This window comes from Myxine glutinosa, chromosome 5 (assembly GCF_964187855.1).
Source record: "Myxine glutinosa chromosome 5, kmMyxGlut1.1, whole genome shotgun sequence".
Taxonomy (NCBI): Eukaryota; Metazoa; Chordata; class Myxini; order Myxiniformes; family Myxinidae; genus Myxine; species Myxine glutinosa.
Genome location: NC_136265.1, coordinates 101814685 through 101837741, shown reverse-complemented (window position 1 = coordinate 101837741; position 23057 = coordinate 101814685). Strand labels below are relative to the sequence as shown.

Below are 23057 nucleotides of genomic sequence, written 5' to 3'. Positions count from 1 at the left end.
ATCCAGGTGAGCTAATCAGAGGGTAATCCCATGTGATCATGTATACAACAACAACAACAACAACAACAACAACATGCATTTTAAGGCCATTTTCCCTGCTAGAGCGGGGGTTAGCCTTGCGGTCCCCATGACAATCTTCTCCATTTTGCCCTATTTTCTGCATCTCCCCTTGTTAACCCCCTTGCCCGCATGTCTTCTTCCACCGTCCCTAGCCAAGTCTTTCTCGGTCTTCCCCGTCCTCTACTTCCTTCTACATTCATTTCCATCACTCTTCTCAACCAGTCACTTTCATCCTTCCTCAACACATGACCAAACCATGTATGTATTAATTTATCATACTAAAATAAGCAATTTCATCTGACTGTCTGACCGCGACACATTCAGTCGTTACTTATCCAATCTCAACCAAACTTGACAGAGGGATTAAGGGCCAGACAACGGAAGTTGTAGCAACCTCATTTGCCCCCCTTACCAAGGGGGTTTTCTGCCTTGGATGACCTCAGTGTTAAGGTGTGTGCCCCATGAACTTACTGTGGCATTTCACGGGGCACACCTACCAGAGGTAACAACAACAACAACAACAACAAGCATTTTAAGGCCATTTTCCCTGCGAGAGCGGGGGTTAGTCTTGCGGTCCCCATGACAATCTTCTCCATTTTGCCCTATTTTCTGCATCTCCCCTTATTAACCTCCTTGCCCGCATTTCTTCTTCCACCATCTTTAGCCAAGTCTTTCTCAGTCTTCCCCGTTCTCTACTTCCGTCTACATTCATTTCCATCACTCTTCTCAGCCAGTCACTTTCATCCTTCCTCAACACATGACCAAACCATCTCAACCTGTTCCTCTTCACAGCATCAATCACAGGCTCTATTCCCATCATCTTTCGCAATTCATCATTTGTCTTCCTCTCTCTCAACGATACTCCGCACATCCACCGAACCATTCGCATTTCCACCCTTTCCAGCCTTCAGTTGCTCCTCGACATTCATGACCCACGTCTCGCTCCCATAAATCATAACACTTCTCACACATGCAGCATACACCTTTCCCTTCAGCTTCAACGACACTCCCCTCCTCATCAGCACGCCACTCAGTTCCCGAAACTTCTTCCATGCACATCTCACTCCAGCAACCGTTGCCGAATCTGATCCACCTTCTCCATTCAGCATGTCTCCGAGGTAGCAAAATGTTTTCACACCTTCCAGCTTCACGCCGTCTCCAAGATCCAACTCAACATTTCCTCCATCTGCAGCTCCCTCTGTGCACACCTTACATTTGAATGTAGCTGCCACACTGGTTAATGACCCTCTCAGACCACTACATTTTTGATGAACCCACTCAGCGCACATTGTACATTGAATGGTGTTCACTCCGACACCCTTCCTGCACACAGCACATGGCCTCTTCCCAGTTCTTTCCACCTCACCACATGCTTTACCACTTGCCATCACCTTTGTCTTTCCTATATTCACCTTCAGACCGTTTGTCTCCATACATTCCTTCCACTTGTTCATCTTTTCCTTCAGTCCATCCATACTTTCTGCAATCAACATCAGATCATCTGCATACAACAACTCCCACGGTAAACCCTCCTTTACGTTCTGAGCCAGCACCTCCATCACAGCTACAAATAGTAGTGGACTTAGTACCGACCCCTGATGCACTCCCACCTTCACCTCAAACTCACCACTGTTCCCGTCATTCGTCCTTACAGCTGTGCGCGCTCTTTTGTACATTGCCATCACTGCTCTGATCAACCATTCCTCCACTTCTAACTTCCTCAATGCCCATGTCAATACTTCGCGTGGAACCCGATCGAATGCTTTCTCCAGATCAACAAACCCAAGAAACAACTTCTTCCTCTTCTCCATGTACTTCTCCTGCAACTGCCTCACAATAAAGAGCGCGTCTGTCGTTCCTCTTCCTGGTATAAATCCAAACTGCATTTCGTCGATCTTCACCTTCTTCCTTATCCTCCTCTCCAACACCCTTTCCAATCCCTTCATTCCATGCTCCAATAACTTTATCGCTCGGTACGAGCCACACTCCAGAGGGTCACCTTTCCCCTTGTATAGAGGGATGAGGGTACTCAGTTCCCAATGCACCGCAATGCGGCCTTCTTTCACCACCAGATTACAGATCTCTGTCATTCTCTTCACACCCCAACTTCCTGCTGCCTTCAACATATCTCCCACAACTCCCGTCGGCCCTCCCGCTTTTCTACCCTTCATTGCTTTTATCGCTTCCTCAACTTCCTTCTCAGTTATCTTCTCTGCCGGTCCTAAAACTGGATTACTCTCTATGTTGCCATCCCATTCATTCTCTGTATTCAACAGCATTTCCATATATCCTTTCCATCTTCCTTTAATTCCATCTGGGTCCACAACGATTTGTCCCACTTCATCCTTCAAGCAACTCACCCCCATCACATCACGCCTCTCTTTCGCTATCTGCTTTGCAATCCTGAATACCGCTCTCTGACCCTCTTCCGAATCCAAGCGTTCTCCGAACATTTTCCTACATGCCTCCTGCGCCTTTGCTACCTCTTTCTTTGCAGCCTTATAACTTTCATGCTCTGCTTTTTCTGCTCCCGTACCATTTGCCTTCTGCCACTCCTTGAACTTCTTCCTCTTCTCGTCAATCCTCTTTCCAACTTCTTCATCCCACCACCGTCCACTATGTTTCCGAGTGCCTCAGTGGTCCTTTTGTCCATCCACATACCTCACCAACGGCTCCCAACAGACTATCTTTCATCGACATCCAACCACGTTCAAGCTCAACCACATCATCCTCTACCCTACTCAGCCTCTCTTTTAATGCCTCCCTTACTGTCACCTCTTTCAACCTCCACACCTTCATTCTCGGTTGGTACTTGACCCGCCGAGCTCTCCTCGCACCTTTCACCCTTATGTCGCAGACAACCAAGTGGTGCTGTGAAACAGCCTCCTCCCCCGGGATCACCTTTGTGTCCCGGAGGTGCCCCCTATCTCGCCTACCTACCAGAGGTAAAAATTACTATAACCACAAACTACAGTATTTAATCAATTCCGTCCAACATATGATTACCTTTGATAGTCGTTAGACTGCTGGTCAACACGAAACTAAAATTGAGGAATTCTATGCATATCACATTCCCCCACAGACGAATGGGCCCGAGCTGTCTCGACTTGCTAGGCAGGCCGCAATAATCTTTGGGTAATAAAGGTGCTTAAATGAGTCTTCACACACGAATGATGTGTCCCATTGCCTGTCCGATTTTTCTAGCCATCAGGTTATATGTGGACTGCATGTGGATTGTTTATAACATACATTGGGGCCTCACATGGGATTTATCTCTGCCATGGCTTCAAGTGTGACTTGCGATATTGCCCCTGCCACCCATATGGCCCAATTGTGATCTTTATTTTACCCATGACCTCATTCCTAAGGGTTGCTTGCATTATTTAATACTTGTCTGATGGAAATTTGGAGAAAATTAGACGTATCCATGTATATTTACACATAGGCAGTGTATAGGATAAGAGTCGCTGGTCCACACGCCCACCATAAGTGAAATTAATTTTCACAAATTAATCAATTTTGGTTGATGATAATGGCACAATAATAACTAGAACGGGCACTCGGTAGAGCGCATACCTTCGCCGCAGCTACTGTTCTGTACTTGGCATGGGAGTGTAGGGAACAGAACAGTGTAGGGACAATCGCGGGAGATTGCGTTATAGTGATGACGTCCTGGATGGACATCTTCTTCTTCAGTCGCGCATAACTTTGAGTGAAATACGATCGAGTTAAAAATAGTCAGAATTTGAGCAAATCTGTTTCATTCGTTTGTTAATATGCCTCATCTATTGTCAAATCTGCAATTATAATTTTTTTTGAGGTTGAAATGATCGCGGGAGATCGCGTTATAGTGATGACGTCCTGGATGGACATCTTCTTCTTCAGTCGCTCATAACTTTGAGTGAAATACGATCGAGTTAAAAATAGTCAGAATTTGAGCAAATCTGTTTCCCAAAATCTAATCAAATGTGTCCCGTATAATAACCAATCATCCCACCAAATTTCATGCAATTCGGTTGAATACTTTTTGAGTTATGCGATTAACATACACACACACAGACATACAAATAAATACACAGCGATCAAAACATAACCTTCCGCTTTTGCGAAGGTAATAATGACAACGCCTGGTGTTGGCTTAACGGTTTGGGTGCTGGCCTGGGATCCTAGGATCCTGAGTTTGAATCCCCGTCGACCGTTGAATTAACATCAGGTGGGGTTGACTCAGCCTGTCATGCTTCCGAGGTCGGCAAATTGAGTACCGGCTCGCTGGCATGAATGAGCCATTCGGGTATCCTGCGTCGGAGTGGCGACCCGTTCAGGATTGTGCCCAATAGCCAAAGAAACTGCTTTGGCAGCCCTATGCATCGTCACGACAAAGGAATGGTCATCATAATCATCAATAATAATGATAATAGCATAATAATAATAATAATAATAGTTATTACAAAATAATAAAATTAAGAAGAGGGAGAATTGCTTTGTAACACATGTCCCCCACCAAGTTTCAGTTCAATATTAGCAAACATTCCTTTATTTGGGAGGTGTATAATACCACGTTCGGTTCCCGGAAATAATAATATGTACATACATGAAGCAAAAACATGCGTACGGCTTATGTGCATATAAAATATACCGTGGTTATATACCTGTAATCATTCCAATTGCACTGGGCCATGGACTGACACCCTGGCCTTAGGCCCGCCAATCTGTGCTGCTTCACGGAATGGCAGTGCACAATTTTTGTAATCGGGGTAGTCAGGCCAGCTGTCCAGCCAATGGGTCTAAAGGAGTGGCGTGGAATCGGGGGCAGCTGAATACCGAGCCATGGACAATATGCGATGTTTTCCAAGTTCAAAGAGGGCATAACTCGGTGAAATATTGGGGAAACGCCCCGAAACTCAAATGTCTTCCGTAGCTTATCATAACAAAGTTGAATATGTTGAGGGGTATGGGGAAAATGTCTAGAAAAATCACAGGAGACACGGACAAACGGACGGATGGACAGCAAACCTATAGTCCCCTCTGGGTATGGGTGTTTATAGTATTCTACAGACGCTCTTGTTTTACGGGGCCAATACGCCGTGAGCGACTTGACCCCTTGTTTAAGCACGAGGAACAGAAAATATTCCCGCTCCAATCTTGCGCTGGAGTTCCAAAAACGCGGCTCCTTGCTTCGATCTTCTTCCTCTCAAAACTCAATGTCCCGTTAATGTCAAGCTTAAGACACCATCGCGTTCAACAAACCTGCACCTGGTATTTTGATGCGTGCCTCTAGTGCAAACGGTGCAAGTAACAAACCAACTGTGGATTGCAAGTCTTACCGTTGTCGGCTTCCTGCCCGCTTTGTGATTGGACACCGGCCATGTCGCCAAAGTTTGGCACGTCGGACAACATCCCCTCAAGACGTGCCAGCACAGCACGGCCCGCCGCCGTTAAACTTGCAACGGCCACATCATCGGGCAGCTGGCCAGTGTCACCTGCACCATCAACACCTGGTGACACAGATGGGTTTGAGATCGCTCTTGTTGAGCAAGATTTGCGTGGCGTCAACAGCAAAAATTAACATTCTCACAAAATGCAATCACAACGCTACGTTTCTACGTTGTCCGTCATTTCATTGCCCCCGTGCGTGGCGCGCAAAGCATGGGTAATCGGTGTGTACATCCACACGTTGGCATATGATTGAGAAACTACTTCATTTCAATTGAATTCTGTTTTGAACACTGTAGAACATGAATCGGAGATGAACCTGCAGTTTAACAGTGATTTGGCCCTGAATTTGGCAAATTGTGCAGAATCATACTGATCGTGCATGCGCACAGACGAGTAAGGCAAATGTTTTAGTCTACCTGTCTGGCAATCAAAAAATTGAAAATCATTCCAAACAAGAAAGTTGCTGTTTTTCGGGATGTCATAGAGGACATAAACAACAAGCATAAAAAAAAAAAATAACCACCTTTAGAGGCCATTTTCCCCACAAAGCGGGGGTTGGCCTTTTTCGGGAACCGTGGTTGTTGTTTTTTTTTTGGTCGCCTTTTGGTCCTCAATAGGTCAAAAAATGAAGGATATAGGTTTTTAAGATTTTCACTAAATCCAATATGGCCGCCACAAAACGTGACCTATGACGTCATACTTAGGATATGCATCAAGTCATATGGTATGCCATATATGGCCAAAGTTTCAAATTCCTACGATGAAAGGTGCACCACCATAAACAACAAGCATGAAGAACTAATTTAAAGGGGAACCCAAAAGCTCAGACCACCTTCCCGCCAATTTATAACCGACAAAATACAGATCATGTGGCTTTTTCAGATTTATGAAGTCGGTAATTTTACGATTAAAAGTCGAAATTTTCTTCCCGATTAGCAAAGACGTCACACCAAGTCGGCTGCCGCTTCCGTGTTGTTTGCGGGTTACATCGCGTTTCGATTGAACTCAAACGCCGAATAATTTTCGAATTTCTACAAATGTGCAGGGTGGATGCGTCCTTGGTGGTTGTAGTAATACAAAGCGGAATGGTTTCATGCTACACCAATGGCCAAAATATCCGAGGGTTGCCAGAAATTGGACAACGTTTGGCCGAAATACCCAAGTGTGGATTGGGCCGACAAAATGTTCACTTTTGTGCTCGGAACATTTTACAGAGTGCACTGTTGTGAAACAACTGATGGCTAGATCTTGTGGTTATCCGCCAGGATTGAGAGAGTGAATGCCACCATCGTGATTAAATGGAAGAAACAGCCGTCGCTCAAAACTGCAAGACCATCCAGCACCACTCTCCCCTCCGCAATCCCCCATAAACCGGCACACGAGCTAACAATACCCACAAGCACCCCACCTACCACCATCTCCCATAAACCGTTACCCAAGCTAACAATACCCACAAGCACCCCACCTACCACCATCTGCCATAAACCGTTACCCAAGCTAAGAATACCCACAACCATCCCACCTACCACCATCTGCCATAAACCGTTACCCAAGCTAAGAATACCCAGGACCACCCCACCTACCACCATCTCCCATAAAGCGTCACCCAAGCTAACAATACCCACAAGCACCCCACTTACCACCATCTGCCATAAACCGTTACCCAAGCTAACAATACCCACAACCACCCCACCTACCACCATCTGCCATAAACCGTTACCCAAGCTAAGAATACCCAGGACCACCCCACCTACCACCATCTCCCATAAAGCGTCACCCAAGCTAACAATACCCACGACCACCCCACTGACCACCATCTCCCGATAAACCGTTACCCTAGCTAACAATACCCACGACCACCCCACCATCCCCCATCAACCGTTACCCTAGCTAACAATACCCATGTCCACCCCACCTACCGCCATCTCCCATAAGCCGTTACCCAAGCTAACAATACCCAGGACCACTCCACCTACCACCATCTCCCATAAACCGTTACCCAAGCTAACAATACCCACAAGCACCCCACCTACCACCATCTGCCAAAAACCGTTACCCAAGCTAACAATACCCACAACCATCCCACCTACCACCATCTGCCATAAACCGTTATCCAAGCTAAGAATACCCAGGACCACCCCACCTACCACCATCTCCCATAAAGCGTCACCCAAGCTAACAATACCCACAAGCACCCCACCTACCACCATCTGCCATAAACCGTTACCCAAGCTAACAATACCCACAACCACCCCACCTACCACCATCTGCCATAAACCGTTACCCAAGCTAAGAATACCCAGGACCACCCCACCTACCACCATCTCCCATAAAGCGTCACCCAAGCTAACAATACCCACGACCACCCCACTGACCACCATCTCCCATAAACCGTTACCCTAGCTAACAATACCCACGACCACCCCACCATCCCCCATCAACCGTTACCCTAGCTAACAATACCCATGTCCACCCCACCTACCGCCATCTCCCATAAGCCGTTACCCAAGCTAACAATACCCAGGACCACCCCACCTACCACCATCTCCCATAAAGCGTCACCCAAGCTAACAATACCCACGACCACCCCACCGACCACCATCTCCCATAAACCGTTACCCGAGCTAACAATACCCATGACCACCCCACCATTCACCATCAACCGTTACCCTAGCTAACAATACCCATGTCCACCCCACCTACCGCCATCTCCCATAACCGTTACCCTAGCTAACAATACACATGACCACCCCACCTACCACCATCTCCCATAAACCGTTACCCTAGCTAACAATACCCACGACCACCCCACCTACCGGCATCTCGCATAAACCGTTACCCGAGCTAACAATACCCACGTCCACCCCACCTTCCACCATCTCCCATAAACCGTTACCCAGAGGTAACAATACCCACGACCACCCCACCTACCGGCATCCCCCATCAACCGTTACCCTAGCTAACAATACCCAGGACCACCCCACCTACCACCATCTCCCATAAACCGTTACCCGAGCTAACAATACCCACGACCACCCCACCTACCGGCATCTCCCATAAACCGTTACCCTAGCTAACAATACCCACGTCCACCCCATCTTCCACCATCAACCGTTACCCTCGCTAACAATACCCACGACCACCCCACCTACCGCCATCTCCCATAAACTGTTACCCTAGCTAACAATACACACGACCACCCCACCTACCACCATCTCCCATAAACCGTTACCCTAGCTAACAATACTCACGTCCACCCCACCTACCGCCATCTCCCATAAGCCGTTACCCAAGCTAACAATACCCACGACCACCCCACCATCCCCCAACAGTTACCCTAGCTAACAATACCCATGTCCACCCCACCTACCGCCATCTCCCATAAGCCGTTACCCAAGCTAACAATACCCATGACCACCCCACCTTCCACCATCCCCCATCAACCGTTACCCGAGCTAACAATACCCACGTCCACCCCACCTACCGCCATCTCCCATAAGCCGTTACCCAAGCTAACAATACCCACAACCACCCCACCTTCCACCATCTCCCATAAACCGTTACCCTAGCTCACAATACCCACGTCCACCCCACCTACCGCCATCTCCCATAAGCCGTTACCCAAGCTAACAATACCCACGACCACCCCACCTTCCACCATCCCCCATCAACCGTTACCCTAGCTAACAATACCCACGACCACCCCACCTACCACCATCTCCCATAAACCGTTACTCTAGCTGACAATACCCACGTCCACCCCACCTTCCACCATCCCCCATCAACCGTTACCCTAGCTAACAATACCCACGACCACCCCACTTACCACCATCCCCCATCAACCGTTACCCGAGCTAACAATACCCACGTCCACCCCACCTTCCACCATCCCCCATCAACCGTTACCCTAGCTAACAATACCCACGACCACCCCACCTTCCACCATCCCCCATCAACCATTACCCTAGCTAACAATACCCACGACCACCCCACCTACCACCATCTCCCATAAACCGTTACTCTAGCTGACAATACCCACGTCCACCCCACCTTCCACCATCCCCCATAAACCGTTACCCAAGCTAACAATACCCATGACCACCCCACCTTCCACCATCCCCCATCAACCGTTACCCTAGCTAACAATACCCACGACCACCCCACCTACCGCCATCTCCCATAAATCGTTACCCTAGCTAACAATACACATGACCACCCCACCTACCGGCATCTCCCATAAACCGTTACCCTAGCTAACAATACCCACGTCCACCCCATCTTCCACCATCAACTGTTACCCTAGCTAACAATACCCACGACCACCCCACCTACCACCATCTCCCATAAACCGTTACTCTAGCTGACAATACCCACGTCCACCCCACCTTCCACCATCAACCGTTACCCTAGCTAACAATACCCACCACCACCCCACCTACCACCATCCCCCATCAACCGTTACCCGAGCTAACAATACCCACGACCACCCCACCTACCACCATCTCCCATAAACCGTTACTCTAGCTGACAATACCCACGTCCACCCCACCTTCCACCATCCCCCATAAACCGTTACCCGAGCTAACAATACCCACGTCCACCCCACCTTCCACCATTTCCCATAAACCGTTACTCTAGCTGACAATACCCACGTCCACCCCACCTTCCACCATCCCCCATAAACCGTTACCCAAGCTAACAATACCCACGACCACCCCACCTTCCACCATCCCCCATCAACCGTTACCCTAGCTAACAATACCCACGACCACCCCACCTACCGCCATCTCCCATAAATCGTTACCCTAGCTAACAATACACATGACCACCCCACCTACCGGCATCTCCCATAAACCGTTACCCTAGCTAACAATACCCACGTCCACCCCATCTTCCACCATCAACTGTTACCCTAGCTAACAATACCCACGACCACCCCACCTACCGCCATCTCCCATAAACCGTTACCCTAGCTAACAATACACACGACCACCCCACCTACCACCATCTCCCATAAACCGTTACCCTAGCTAACAATACTCACGTCCACTCCACCTACCGCCATCTCCCATAAGCCGTTACCCAAGCTAACAATACCCACGACCACCCCACCATCCCCCATCAACCGTTACCCTCGCTAACAATACCCATGTCCACCCCACCTACCGCCATCTCCCATAAGCCGTTACCCAAGCTAACAATACCCATGACCACCCCACCTTCCACCATCCCCCATCAACCGTTACCCGAGCTAACAATACCCACGTCCACCCCACCTACCGCCATCTCCCATAAGCCGTTACCCAAGCTAACAATACCCACAACCACCCCACCTTCCACCATCTCCCATAAACCGTTACCCTAGCTCACAATACCCACGTCCACCCCACCTACCGCCATCTCCCATAAGCCGTTACCCAAGCTAACAATACCCACGACCACCCCACCTTCCCCCATCAACCGTTACCCTAGCTAACAATACCCACGACCACCCCACCTACCACCATCTCCCATAAACCGTTACTCTAGCTGACAATACCCACGTCCACCCCACCTTCCACCATCCCCCATCAACCGTTACCCGAGCTAACAATACCCACGTCCACCCCACCTTCCACCATCCCCCATCAACCGTTACCCTAGCTAACAATACCCACGACCACCCCACCTTCCACCTTCCCCCATCAACCGTTACCCTAGCTAACAATACCCACGACCACCCCACCTACCACCATCTCCCATAAACCGTTACTCTAGCTGACAATACCCACGTCCACCCCACCTTCCACCATCCCCCATAAACCGTTACCCAAGCTAACAATACCCACGACCACCCCACCTTCCACCATCCCCCATCAACCGTTACCCTAGCTAACAATACCCATGACCACCCCACCTACCACCATCTCCCATAAACCGTTACCCTAGCTAACAATACCCACGTCCACCCCATCTTCCACCATCAACCGTTACCCTAGCTAACAATACCCACGACCACCCCACCTACCGCCATCTCCCATAAACCGTTACCCTAGCTAACAATACACACGACCACCCCACCTACCACCATCTCCCATAAGCCGTTACCCAAGCTAACAATACCCACGACCACCCCACCTACCGCCATCTCCCATAAACCGTTACCCTAGCTAACAATACTCACGTCCACCCCACCTACCGCCATCTCCCATAAGCCGTTACCCAAGCTAACAATACCCACGACCACCCCACCATCCACCATCCCCCATCAACCGTTACCCTAGCTAACAATACCCACGTCCACCCCACCTTCCACCATCCCCCATAAACCGTTACCCTAGCTAACAATACCCACGACCACCCCACCTTCCACCATCCCCCATCAACCGTTACCCTAGCTAACAATACCCACGACCACCCCACCTTCCAACATCCCCCATCAACCGTTACCCTAGCTAACAATACCCACGACCACCCCACCTACCACCATCTCCCATAAACCGTTACTCTAGCTGACAATACCCACGTCCACCCCACCTTCCACCATCCCCCATCAACCGTTACTCTAGCTGACAATACCCACGTCCACCCCACCTACCACCATCTCCCATAAACCGTTACTCTAGCTGACAATACCCACGACCACCCCACCTACCACCATCCCCCATCAACCGTTACCCTAGCTAACAATACCCACGACCACCCCACCTACCACCATCTCCCATAAACCGTTACTCTAGCTGACAATACCCACGACCACCCCACCTTCCACCATCCCCCATCAACCGTTACCCTAGCTAACAATACCCACGACCACCCCACCTTCCAACATCCCCCATCAACCGTTACCCTAGCTAACAATACCCACGACCACCCCACCTACCACCATCTCCCATAAACCGTTACTCTAGCTGACAATACCCACGTCCACCCCACCTTCCACCATCCCCCATCAACCGTTACTCTAGCTGACAATACCCACGTCCACCCCACCTACCACCATCTCCCATAAACCGTTACTCTAGCTGACAATACCCACGACCACCCCACCTACCACCATCCCCCATCAACCGTTACCCTAGCTAACAATACCCACGACCACCCCACCTACCACCATCTCCCATAAACCGTTACTCTAGCTGACAATACCCACGTCCACCCCACCTTCCACCATCCCCCATCAACCGTTACCCGAGCTAACAATACCCACCATCACTGTACACTCCCCTCCACTCCACTGTACACTCCCCTCCAATCCACTGTGCACTCCCCTCCACTCCACTGTACAATCAACCGTTACCCTAGCGCAGCGGAAAAAGGACAACCCAAAAACATAAAAAGATCACACAAGAACAAGATATAACTCGGTGAAGAACAATCTCACACTCGCCGCCTTCTTCATCATCATCATCATCATCGTCGTCGTCGTCGTCGTCCTCCGAGTCGATGTCCTCAGAAGAAGCGTCGTCTGGGTCGGGATGAAGTGCTTGGCATTCACATAACGCAGCAAACATTCCATCCACTGCCGAGAAACAGCAAAGAGGAAACAGCACGATGTGGCAGAATGCAGAACAGCACAGATTAGCGGCTCTGATCTCCACTTTCCAAATCGCTGCCATCACAGAGTTACAATATCAGACAAATGTATCCAGGGTAACGCTTACAGGCCGCAGCATCTGGAGGAACAAAACGCAATTCTGTGACTGCTTCCAAATCTTCTTCCACTTCCTCGTCGTTATCACTATCTCCACCTCCAGCCTCAGCCCTTGCAGAATCTTCCCCTTTAAAAACAAAACACATTTCGCAAACAAGTTGTCACGTATTTGCTTTAATAATAAGAAGAAATAAATTACCTTCAGTCCTCTACCACCGAAGGTGGACAGGAGGTTATTTTTGCACCCCCTGTTTATCTGTGGGCAGGTTATCTCAAAGTTATGGATGGATTCGGATGAAATTTGGTGGTCAGGTTGGGTGTGTGATAAGGACGAAGTCGAACTTTATTATCCATTTCAAAATCAACACCACTGTCTGCAATGTCATGTAAAAAACGAAAAAAAACAAGTAGATACATTCAACGTACACCGCCCCCATGCAAAATGAATAAATATCCTCGAGCGCGGCATTGCAGGGGCGCCTTCGCATCCACCGCTCATAGAGACTGTATTTGGAGGGAGAGGTGTACAATAATCGATTAATTGCATAATTAAAATCAATAAATAGTGATCATAAAATATTTTCTTAATCAATTGACTCATGGCATACCTAAACCACCAGTGCTTCATCCGAAGCTGTCACTTAAAAAAAATAATTAAATAAGTCATTAATAGAAAAAAAATTAAATAATCAATGAATCAATAAATAATTAATCGATTAATTGATTAATCAATACATCAAAAAGACCCTTTACGGGCAAGTCGCTTGGTCATTGTCGTGTCCAAATATCAGCTTCCTTGCTCAAAAGGTGCCTGAGATATTGGCCAGATGAGAAAGAAAATGAATAAATGACTAATAATTAAAATAAATAAATAATAATCAGAAAAAATTAAATAATCAATCAATTGCCTAATAGAACACATAAAGCACCACCATTTCATCCGAATCTGTAATAATAATAAAAAGTTTGTCATTAATCAAGTAATTAAATAATTAATCGATTTATTGATTAAACAATAAATCAAAAATAGCGTTTACAGCCAAATCACTTGGTCATTGCCATGTCCAAATATCAGCTTCCTAGCTCAAGTTCCTTCCATTCTGGATCTTCCAACGCAAGAAGGTGCATCCGACGTCACAGTAAAGAGCTGCAAGGTATTTCAAATTCATTTACCTAAACTGGGTCCCCAAACGAGCCGACATTTTGAATTGTAATAGGTGAGCAAGGAATCGTATAAAATGCACACACGTTGGTACAGCAGGAAGTTAAAGAATGCAAGAAAAGCCACTTTTCGTTAAGAGCTAAGGTACCACACTCAGGTTAAACAGTTATGGATTTTCTTGGTAAGCAAAAGTATACCAAAGGCACGGATGATTATACTACACCTTACCGGGCAGCTTCCCATTCATCAGCATGTAGAGGTGCTCATGGGGGAAGGTTGTGAGGTCTCGAGACACGGCGTGAAGGCTGATAGACGTGTAGTCCAGAGAAAGACGTTCCCCCGAGGGACTGCGCCAGTAAACGCAGCTGGAGATTGGGATGGGGGGAGCGAGAGGGTACGGAGATTTTAGAGCACCAACCGATAAAGTACAGGCAAAGGTGATCAAAGAGGACGTACAAGAGCCAAACGGGTAATTTCAAGACCTCAAACATCAGTGACCGCCATTTCCGATGGAGACAATATTTTCATGTTGCAGCTATAGATGCGAATACACGCAAAAGTGCAGGTGTTACAGGCTCTCAAAACGTGGCCATTTAATGTGGCCTTCACGAAGAGCAGGCGTGTTATCGCCGGGCACCATGGCCCAAATCACAAATTCCTGCCCTAACGAGCAGGAGGCACTGCATCAGCGGCACAGCCGTGCCCTTGGCCAATGTTGATGCAGCGACCGAGAGAGAAAATGTGTCGGTACACATGATCGAAGAAGGTTCAAGGTCTTCAATGGTCTTCAACCGTATCATGGTGTTTGGGTATGTGGAATGCACAGCATTTAGTTACCTGCAACAAGCAAAGCTGCTCTATGCACCGTCAGCATGTTTCACCGACAGGTAATTAAATAAGCAGGTGGAAATCTGCTTGATGTAACCTGACAGGAGCACAGAGGTAGCGCACTTACCTTTCAGTTGTGCGTTCTGGGTCCGATTCCCGACCAGAGGACAAATTGTCAACCTGGTGCTTCGCATGAGGGACGCACGGCCCAAATCTAAGCTGCGTTGACAGATACAGCTGGACACAGCATTTGTCGCATTGCAATACAACAATGTCAGACGCAGGAAATGACACCGATGGATTTGTTAAAACATCCTGCGAGTTACAAATTAAAATGTCATACCGTGCATGTATCCATACAGAAAGTTGCTGGACTTCCTGATTTGCACCAAGCTAGCGTAACCGTTTTTATACCGCTTTTTAGATCACATGACTATCGATCCACTCTGCAGACGTTTGCACTTAGTACATGCGCTCCCCATACACAGCGAGCCGAGTCGAGACTCGAGAAGTCGATAACGGAGCGAGATATCTTGCCAGACAGACCAGCGGCAAAAAATGCAAGCGATGAATCAAAAAATGCAAGCGATGAATCAAAAAATGCAAGCGATGAATCAAAAAATGCAAGCGATGAATCAAAAAATGCAAGCGATGAATCAAAAAATGCAAGCGATGAATCAAAAAATGCAAGCGATGAATCAAAAAATGCAAGCGATGAATCAAAAATGCAAGCGATGAATCAAAAAATGCAAGCGATGAATCAAAAATGCAAGCGATGAATCAAAAAATGCAAGCGATGAATCAAAAAATGCAAGCGATGAATCAAAAAATGCAAGCGATGAATCAAAAAATGCAAGCGATGAATCAAAAAATGCAAGCGATGAATCTAAAAATGCAAGCGATGAATCAAAAATGCAAGCGATGAATCAAAAATGCAAGCGATGAATCAAAAATGCAAGCGATGAATCAAAAAATGCAAGCGATGAATGAAAAATGCAAGCGATGAATCAAAAAATGCAAGCGATGAATCAAAAAATGCAAGCGATGAATCAAAAAATGCAAGCGATGAATCAAAAAATGCAAGCGATGAATCAAAAAATGCAAGCGATGAATCAAAAATGCAAGCGATGAATCAAAAAATGCAAGCGATGAATCAAAAAATGCAAGCGATGAATCAAAAAATGCAAGCGATGAATCAAAAAATGCAAGCGATGAATCAAAAAATGCAAGCGATGAATCAAAAAATGCAAGCGATGAATCAAAAAATGCAAGCGATGAATCAAAAAATGCAAGCGATGAATCAAAAAATGCAAGCGATGAATCAAAAAATGCAAGCGATGAATCAAAAAATGCAAGCGATGAATCAAAAAATGCAAGCGATGAATCAAAAATGCAAGCGATGAATCAAAAATGCAAGCGATGAATCAAAAATGCAAGCGATGAATCAAAAATGCAAGCGATGAATCAAAAAATGCAAGCGATGAATCAAAAAATGCAAGCGATGAATCAAAAAATGCAAGCGATGAATCAAAAAATGCAAGCGATGAATCAAAAAATGCAAGCGATGAATAAAAAAATGCAAGCGATGAATAAAAAAATGCAAGCGATGAATAAAAAATGCAAGCGATGAATCAAAAAATGCAAGCGATGAATCAAAAAATGCAAGCGATGAATCAAAAAATGCAAGCGATGAATCAAAAAATGCAAGCGATGAATCAAAAAATGCAAGCGATGAATCAAAAAATGCAAGCGATGAATAAAAAAATGCAAGCGATGAATAAAAAAATGCAAGCGATGAATAAAAAAATGCAAGCAATGAATCAAAAATGCAAGCGATGAATCAAAAAATGCAAGCGTTGAATCAAAAATGCAAGCGATGAATCAAAAAATGCAAGCGATGAATCAAAAATGCAAGCGTTGAATCAAAAATGCAAACGATGAATCGATCCCCAATTGGGTCGGAGCAAATATTCGCCATTTCATTTAATTTCTGACGAGTTTATAAATGTTTCAAAGTTTCACGCAGCAGGAAATAAATGGAGACATAACAGAAAATGTTGACAGTTAGACGAGTACATGGGCTCGGATTTGCTTTCGGCCATGCGCTGGCGGTCGAGTGAAATCGGTATCCACGTGACCATGGATTTGGACCATGGACAATGGTCCACGTGACCATTTGCATGGGCTCCCCAGCCCATCACCAATTAGAATTGGAGAAATACTGACGGTTATACCCCTTCCCGTGACTCCTCCCCCCAAGCCCTCCCCCTCCCACAGGTCTCCCGATGTCCCGGCTTTCAAATGTTGTGCTTGTTTGCTTCCCTCTCTCTCCCCATCTTGTCTAGCGCTCCCTTGATCATACGTTTTATGTGTCAGTTTGTTTTTTGTGATTAATGTGAGCTCTGACATGAGCCTCGATCTTGTATACAAAAAAAAACAAAAAAAAACAGCTGCCCATGAAGTCACATGACGCACGATAGGTCAGTGGTAGACTTGTCATACGGCCTTATGGCGACTGCTGATTTGTGTGCACGTAAGTAAACAAATACACATAGCATAGTTTTCCAATTTGTCAAAATATCAGACTCTACAACACGAGATTGAATAGTGACATGTCCTGCAATTCGAGCTTTTTTTTTTTTTTTCAATTTGAGGGCATCGATTTGTGAAACTCATCAACCGGCACGTTAAGTGACCAATCGTTGACTTCATGCAGTCTGTGTATAGAACAATAAGTTAGAACGCTTGCGTGAGAAAACCGATATTCAACTGCGAACAGAGGCGAGCGCACAGCGGATTCTGGATTATCTTCTGGCGACGTAGCGGAGGCCAGTCAGAGATAACCCAGAGCTAGCAACGCCCGCTGTGAGACCCATGCTCTCGGCCAGCTCAGAGCTAAGCAGGTAACAGTTACCTTGCCTGAATACGGCAAAGTTTTGCTTTGAAACTCACAGAGAGACACAACATGACCATGCAAAGCACATCCGAATCATATACTAACAAAGATTTCTAATACACAGACACACACACGGCTCTTATCGTATAGATTTTAAAATGGTGCGTGCTGCTTCCTTGCTTGCTTGTGGGTAAACATTGAAAAGGATAAAGCACGAAGGATCCCCATTGGTTGGCATCCATGGGGAGGAAGAAATCCCTCCTGCACCAGTAGGATGTGTTTAACTTGATGTAGGAACAATAAACAAATCACAACACCGCAAGAGATGAAATGATGCGAAGTATTTATTGCAGAATAGATTGAACAGCGCACAGGAAGCGCCAAAACTACTGGAACTCACAGTCGGAACTCCTCCCACTGAGGGTCATGAATATGTGATGAGCTGAGGAAATGCTCCGCCGAGTGCGGTGAGAATTGTGGCGCAAACTGTTGTGTACCCAGAGTGCCCCGGGAAGGTGTGTATCGTTGTTAACTACATATGTGGGTTTCAGAAGGTGGAACCGAGCCCTCTCAGGTCTCAAGGTATCCATCTCCGTTATTGCGCCCTGTGCGCGCATGCGTCTGTGTAATCATGAAAGTAACTAAGTAAACTAGAGCGTTACTCAGGAGAGCGCATACTCCCGCCGTGGGTCAAGTTGGAGCCCCATCTTCGAATGGTAAAAAAATCCTTCAAAAAATTCCTGGATCCGGAACCGTTCAGAACTTTTCCAGATATCTTGTTCACGAACACACGAACACACGAACACACCACACACCCCACACACACAATCGAATGCATTACTCCCTAGCGGGAGTAATAAACAATTGTAAACGGACCTCATCATTATATTATTTATTACAAGCAGAGCAATGCAGGCGATCTCGTTCCATGCACGCAACATGTTCTTCTGACAAATAGCTTTATTTGGGAGGTGTGTAGGCCTGGGTTACCTGCATGAAGCAAACACACGCCTACTGCTGATAATTCAAATCACCTTATTGCCCTGGAAAACGTTCCAGAACAATCAGCCAGCGACAAGGGAGCAGCAGCAAAAACTGAACGAACGAATGGACGGACAAACATGCGTACATCACAACCCATTCTTTACAAGTTCATCTCTTCGAATTTCAACAGAGATGACCTAAACTAGATGTAATTACTACAGACGTTCTAATGGTACGTATTTAATAGACGCTCCTTTTGATGTGATGCATCACATTTATTTCATTATGAGGAAACACCCTGTAATGTAATGAACATGGGTACTGGGTAATGAATGTAGAGCAGCAACGAAGGCTGGAAAGGGTGGAAATGCGAATGGTTCGGTGGATGTGCGGAGTGTCGCTGAGAGAGAGGAAGACAAATGATGAATTGCGAAAGATGATGGGGATAGAGCCTGTGATGGATGCTGTGAAGAGAAACAGGTTGAGATGGTTTGGTCATGTGTTGAGGAAGGATGGAAGTGACTGGTTGAGAAGAGTGATGGAAATGAATGTAGAAGGAAGTAGAGGCTGGAACCACCAACCTCCCAGACTCATAGTGAACCCTCTAACCATTACACCGCCAAGTATGGAACCACCAACCTCCCAGACTCATAGCGAACCCTCTAACCATTACACCGCCAAGTATGGAACCACGAACCTCCCAGACTCATAGCGAACCCTCTAACCATCTAACGATTACACCGCCAAGTCTGGAACCACCAACCTCCCAGACTCATAGCGAAACCTCTCACCATTACACCGCCAAGTCTGGAACCACAGACCGACCTCCCAGACTCATAGCGAACCCTCTAACCATTACACCGCCAAGTCTGGAACCACAGACCAACCTCCCAGACTCACAACGAACCCTCTAACCATTACACCGCCAAGTCTGGAACACCACAGACCGACCTCCCAGACTCATAGCGAACCCTCTAACCATTACACCACCAAGTCTGGAACCACAGACCAACCTCCCAGACTCACAACGAACCCTCTAACCATTACACCGCCAAGTCTGGAACCACAGACCAACCTCCCAGACTCACAACGAACCCTCTAACCATTACACCACCAAGTCTGGAACCACACACCAACCTCCCAGACTCATAGCGAACCCTCTAACCCAGGGGTTCTTAACCTTTTTCCCTGTCAAGACCCCCAACGGATTGCCCACGATGTCCCCATACCCCTTCGCCAGACTGTTGACTGACCAAAGCGCACCAAAAGTGCGCAAAGCTAGGGGGGACTGGGGGCATGTCCCCCTAGAATTTTTTGGATCTCTAGGTGCTCTGTGGTGCATTCTGAGGGGTGTTTTTACTTGAATTGCCTATTTTTTTGGATGAAAATTGGTAACTTATTACCCAGAAAATGGGCCAAGTTTGGGGATCCGCGCCTGATTACCAGTCCCATTAGGTTCCAGTGTGACTTCAAAATATCTCAATAGCTTAGCTTAGTTATATATTTATTATATATTTAAAGTTGATATTTCATTGAATTTATTACAATTTATTATTATTATTTATTACGAGTCCCATACCCCCAGATTTTGGTCCCCATACCCCCAAGGTGTTATGGATACCCCAGGTTAAGAACCCCAGCTCTAACCATTACACCGCCAAGTCTGATTGCACAATCCCAACGAGACAGCACCGGGGTGTGGTGTTCAGATAGCAAGCTGCTGGTAGAGCGCTCGCTAAGCGGCTTAAGCACTCCAGCAAGCACTCCATTAAAAACCGTTAAGGAACGGCTGGCTTGGCAAAATTGGATAACCGGAACCGTCTGATATGACGTCATCATTTTTAAATTACCTCATAAAACAATCGGAATTGTACATTTTTGAGGAGGTTGGTGAAGCTGAAGGAAAATCTATCATTTTTAAACGACATTTATAGAAGGTAACCATCATGCAGGTAATCCTCGTTTCCCCCTCGAATTCACGTTGGCGCGTCCGAGTTACGCGGGAACCGAAGAAGGTTGTGAGGAAACCACAAGTAGGAATGAATAAAATAAAGAGTGAAATTGAGCGAAGAATGTTTCGCGGTCCCACCTCCTACTTTCTTTGTTAACGTTATTCACGTTATCCCGACAGAAATGTCCGGTTAACAATCCAGACACAAAGCTACGTCACGCTCTACCTTTGACGTCACGTTTGCACGTGAAGCCCGACCGCAGGTTCACCTTTCTGCGATGAGCAGAGCTCCGCTACCCAGGCGCTTCCCGTCGACAAACACGGACGTGTCCTCCTGGCGCAGCTTCACGCCGTGGATCGGGCCCTCCAGTCGGGACTGCGGGGACATGGCGTCTCGAACGTGGAGACACCAGGAATAGAAAGTTCCCTGAAGTAACAACGAGGCCACGGCAAATCACCGTGTCGTCTTCTTCTTCTTCTCTACCTCTTCTTCTTCTTCCTTTGCCGATCGTACCACAAGGAAAATCCGTTTACCGTGCAACAGGAGGACGCACGTGGTTACGAAACACGCACAATTTACCTCGGAAGGTGTAAAATTAGAACCGATCTTGGAAACGGACACGAACATCTTTTTCAAACGTCACAAATTCATTGAAAAACACATCTGAATGGAACGTCCCCACGGGAAGTGTAATTACATTACAATCTGGATTACGGAAAATTTAGTCTGCACAACCAACGACACCGCCGCTCATCGCCGTCTACACCGCGTCGAAACCGAAATCAATTAATGTGCGAGCCTCTGGTTGCTTGCTTTGTTGGAAAAACGTCTGTGCCGCTGATGCAGCGTCTCTCTACATAAGGAAATTGTAATTTGTTCGGGGTACCGGCGATGAACTCAGACGGGACACACGGCTTAACGTCCACTCGGTAATGCGCACGCATCGACGACTCTTTTTCCTGCACACAAATACAGCATCTTCTTCTTCAAATTTAATACAGAGTTGGGCCGGTCACGTGATGCTTGGGTACAGGTAAATCAGGGCACCATAACAATCATTATTGGACCTTGAATACGTCTATTAATTACTTATTATTTGACAGTGAGTACATCTATTAATTACTTATTATTTGACAGTGAGTACATCTACTAGTACCGACGGCAAAGCCGCAATGAGCCGGCGAAGCCAAAGCCTCTTGCCACTATTTTACCCATCACTATGGCATCAGTAGGTTAGGTAGTTGGTAGTAGGTAGGTGTAGTAGGTACCGTCGGTGTAGTAGGTGTAGTAGGTACCATTTGCATTCTGGATGAGATTAAAATTGATAAAATTCCCTTCTTGATTAATTCGGTGAATTCCGTCTCAACTTCGGATATTTCTGGCCGTAAAAAACTATCCCCTACGGCCGCGAGATTTCTAAAAAATAATTCTTCGTCAATTTTAGAATATTTGACGCCGTTTTCAGCCTCCGAAACGCGTAATAAGCTTTTAAAAATATTTTTCAAATGCTCGAATCTCATTGGTTCCGGTGTTTGGTGACGATTTTCGTTGAAGATAACGAGGTTGGTCTTAACGTATTTTAATTACAAATTAGAGGTTCATTAGATTGTGAATCAAAGAACGACGGGTGAAACAAACTCCTATTGAACTTTTTCGCAATTGTTTTATGCAAACTTCCGCATCCGGTCGATGGCGGCCTCCATTGCGTGATTTGGTTTTAGAAATATTTTTTCAAATGCTCGACTCTCATTGGGTCCGGTGTTTGGTGACGCTTTTCGTTGAAGATAACCAGACCCGTGCGGGCCGAGGTTGGTCTTAAAGTATTTTAATTATCAATTAGAGGTGCATAAGATTGTGAATCAAACAAAGCCGGGTGAAACAAACTCCTATTGAACGTTTTCAATTTGTTATGCATACTTCCGCATCCGCAAGATGGCGGCCTCCATTGTGCTTCGGAATTCTCAAGCCAAGGCATAATCAGGTTTTCGACATAATACATACGCGTTTATTGACAACACCGGCTTCGCCGGCTATTAATTACTTATTATTGGGCCTTGAGTACTTCTATTAATTACTTATTATTGGGCCTTGAGTACATCTATTAAT

The 23057-nt window shown here is 46.6% G+C and overlaps 1 protein-coding gene across 3 annotated transcripts in view; it reads right to left on the bottom strand.

Moving 5' to 3' along the window:
• CLNS1A (chloride nucleotide-sensitive channel 1A) overlaps window positions 1-21701 on the bottom strand; it is a 52919-nt gene extending 31218 nt beyond the window's left edge. For 2 of the 3 annotated variants that reach the window (XM_068101934.2, XM_068101935.2), the window contains exons 1-5: window positions 21220-21537; window positions 14520-14656; window positions 13140-13256; window positions 12860-12997; window positions 5385-5555 (exon numbers count right to left, since the gene is read on the bottom strand). In XM_068101934.2, the coding sequence (XP_067958035.2) occupies window positions 5385-5555; window positions 12860-12997; window positions 13140-13256; window positions 14520-14656; window positions 21220-21338 (682 nt within the window). In that variant the 5' untranslated portion in view covers window positions 21339-21537. Of the gene's footprint in view, window positions 1-5384; window positions 5556-12859; window positions 12998-13139; window positions 13257-14519; window positions 14657-21219 lie in introns of all 3 variants that reach the window. The other variant, XM_068101933.2, reaches the window with a different exon arrangement.
• Window positions 21702-23057: the final 1356 nt, after the last annotated feature.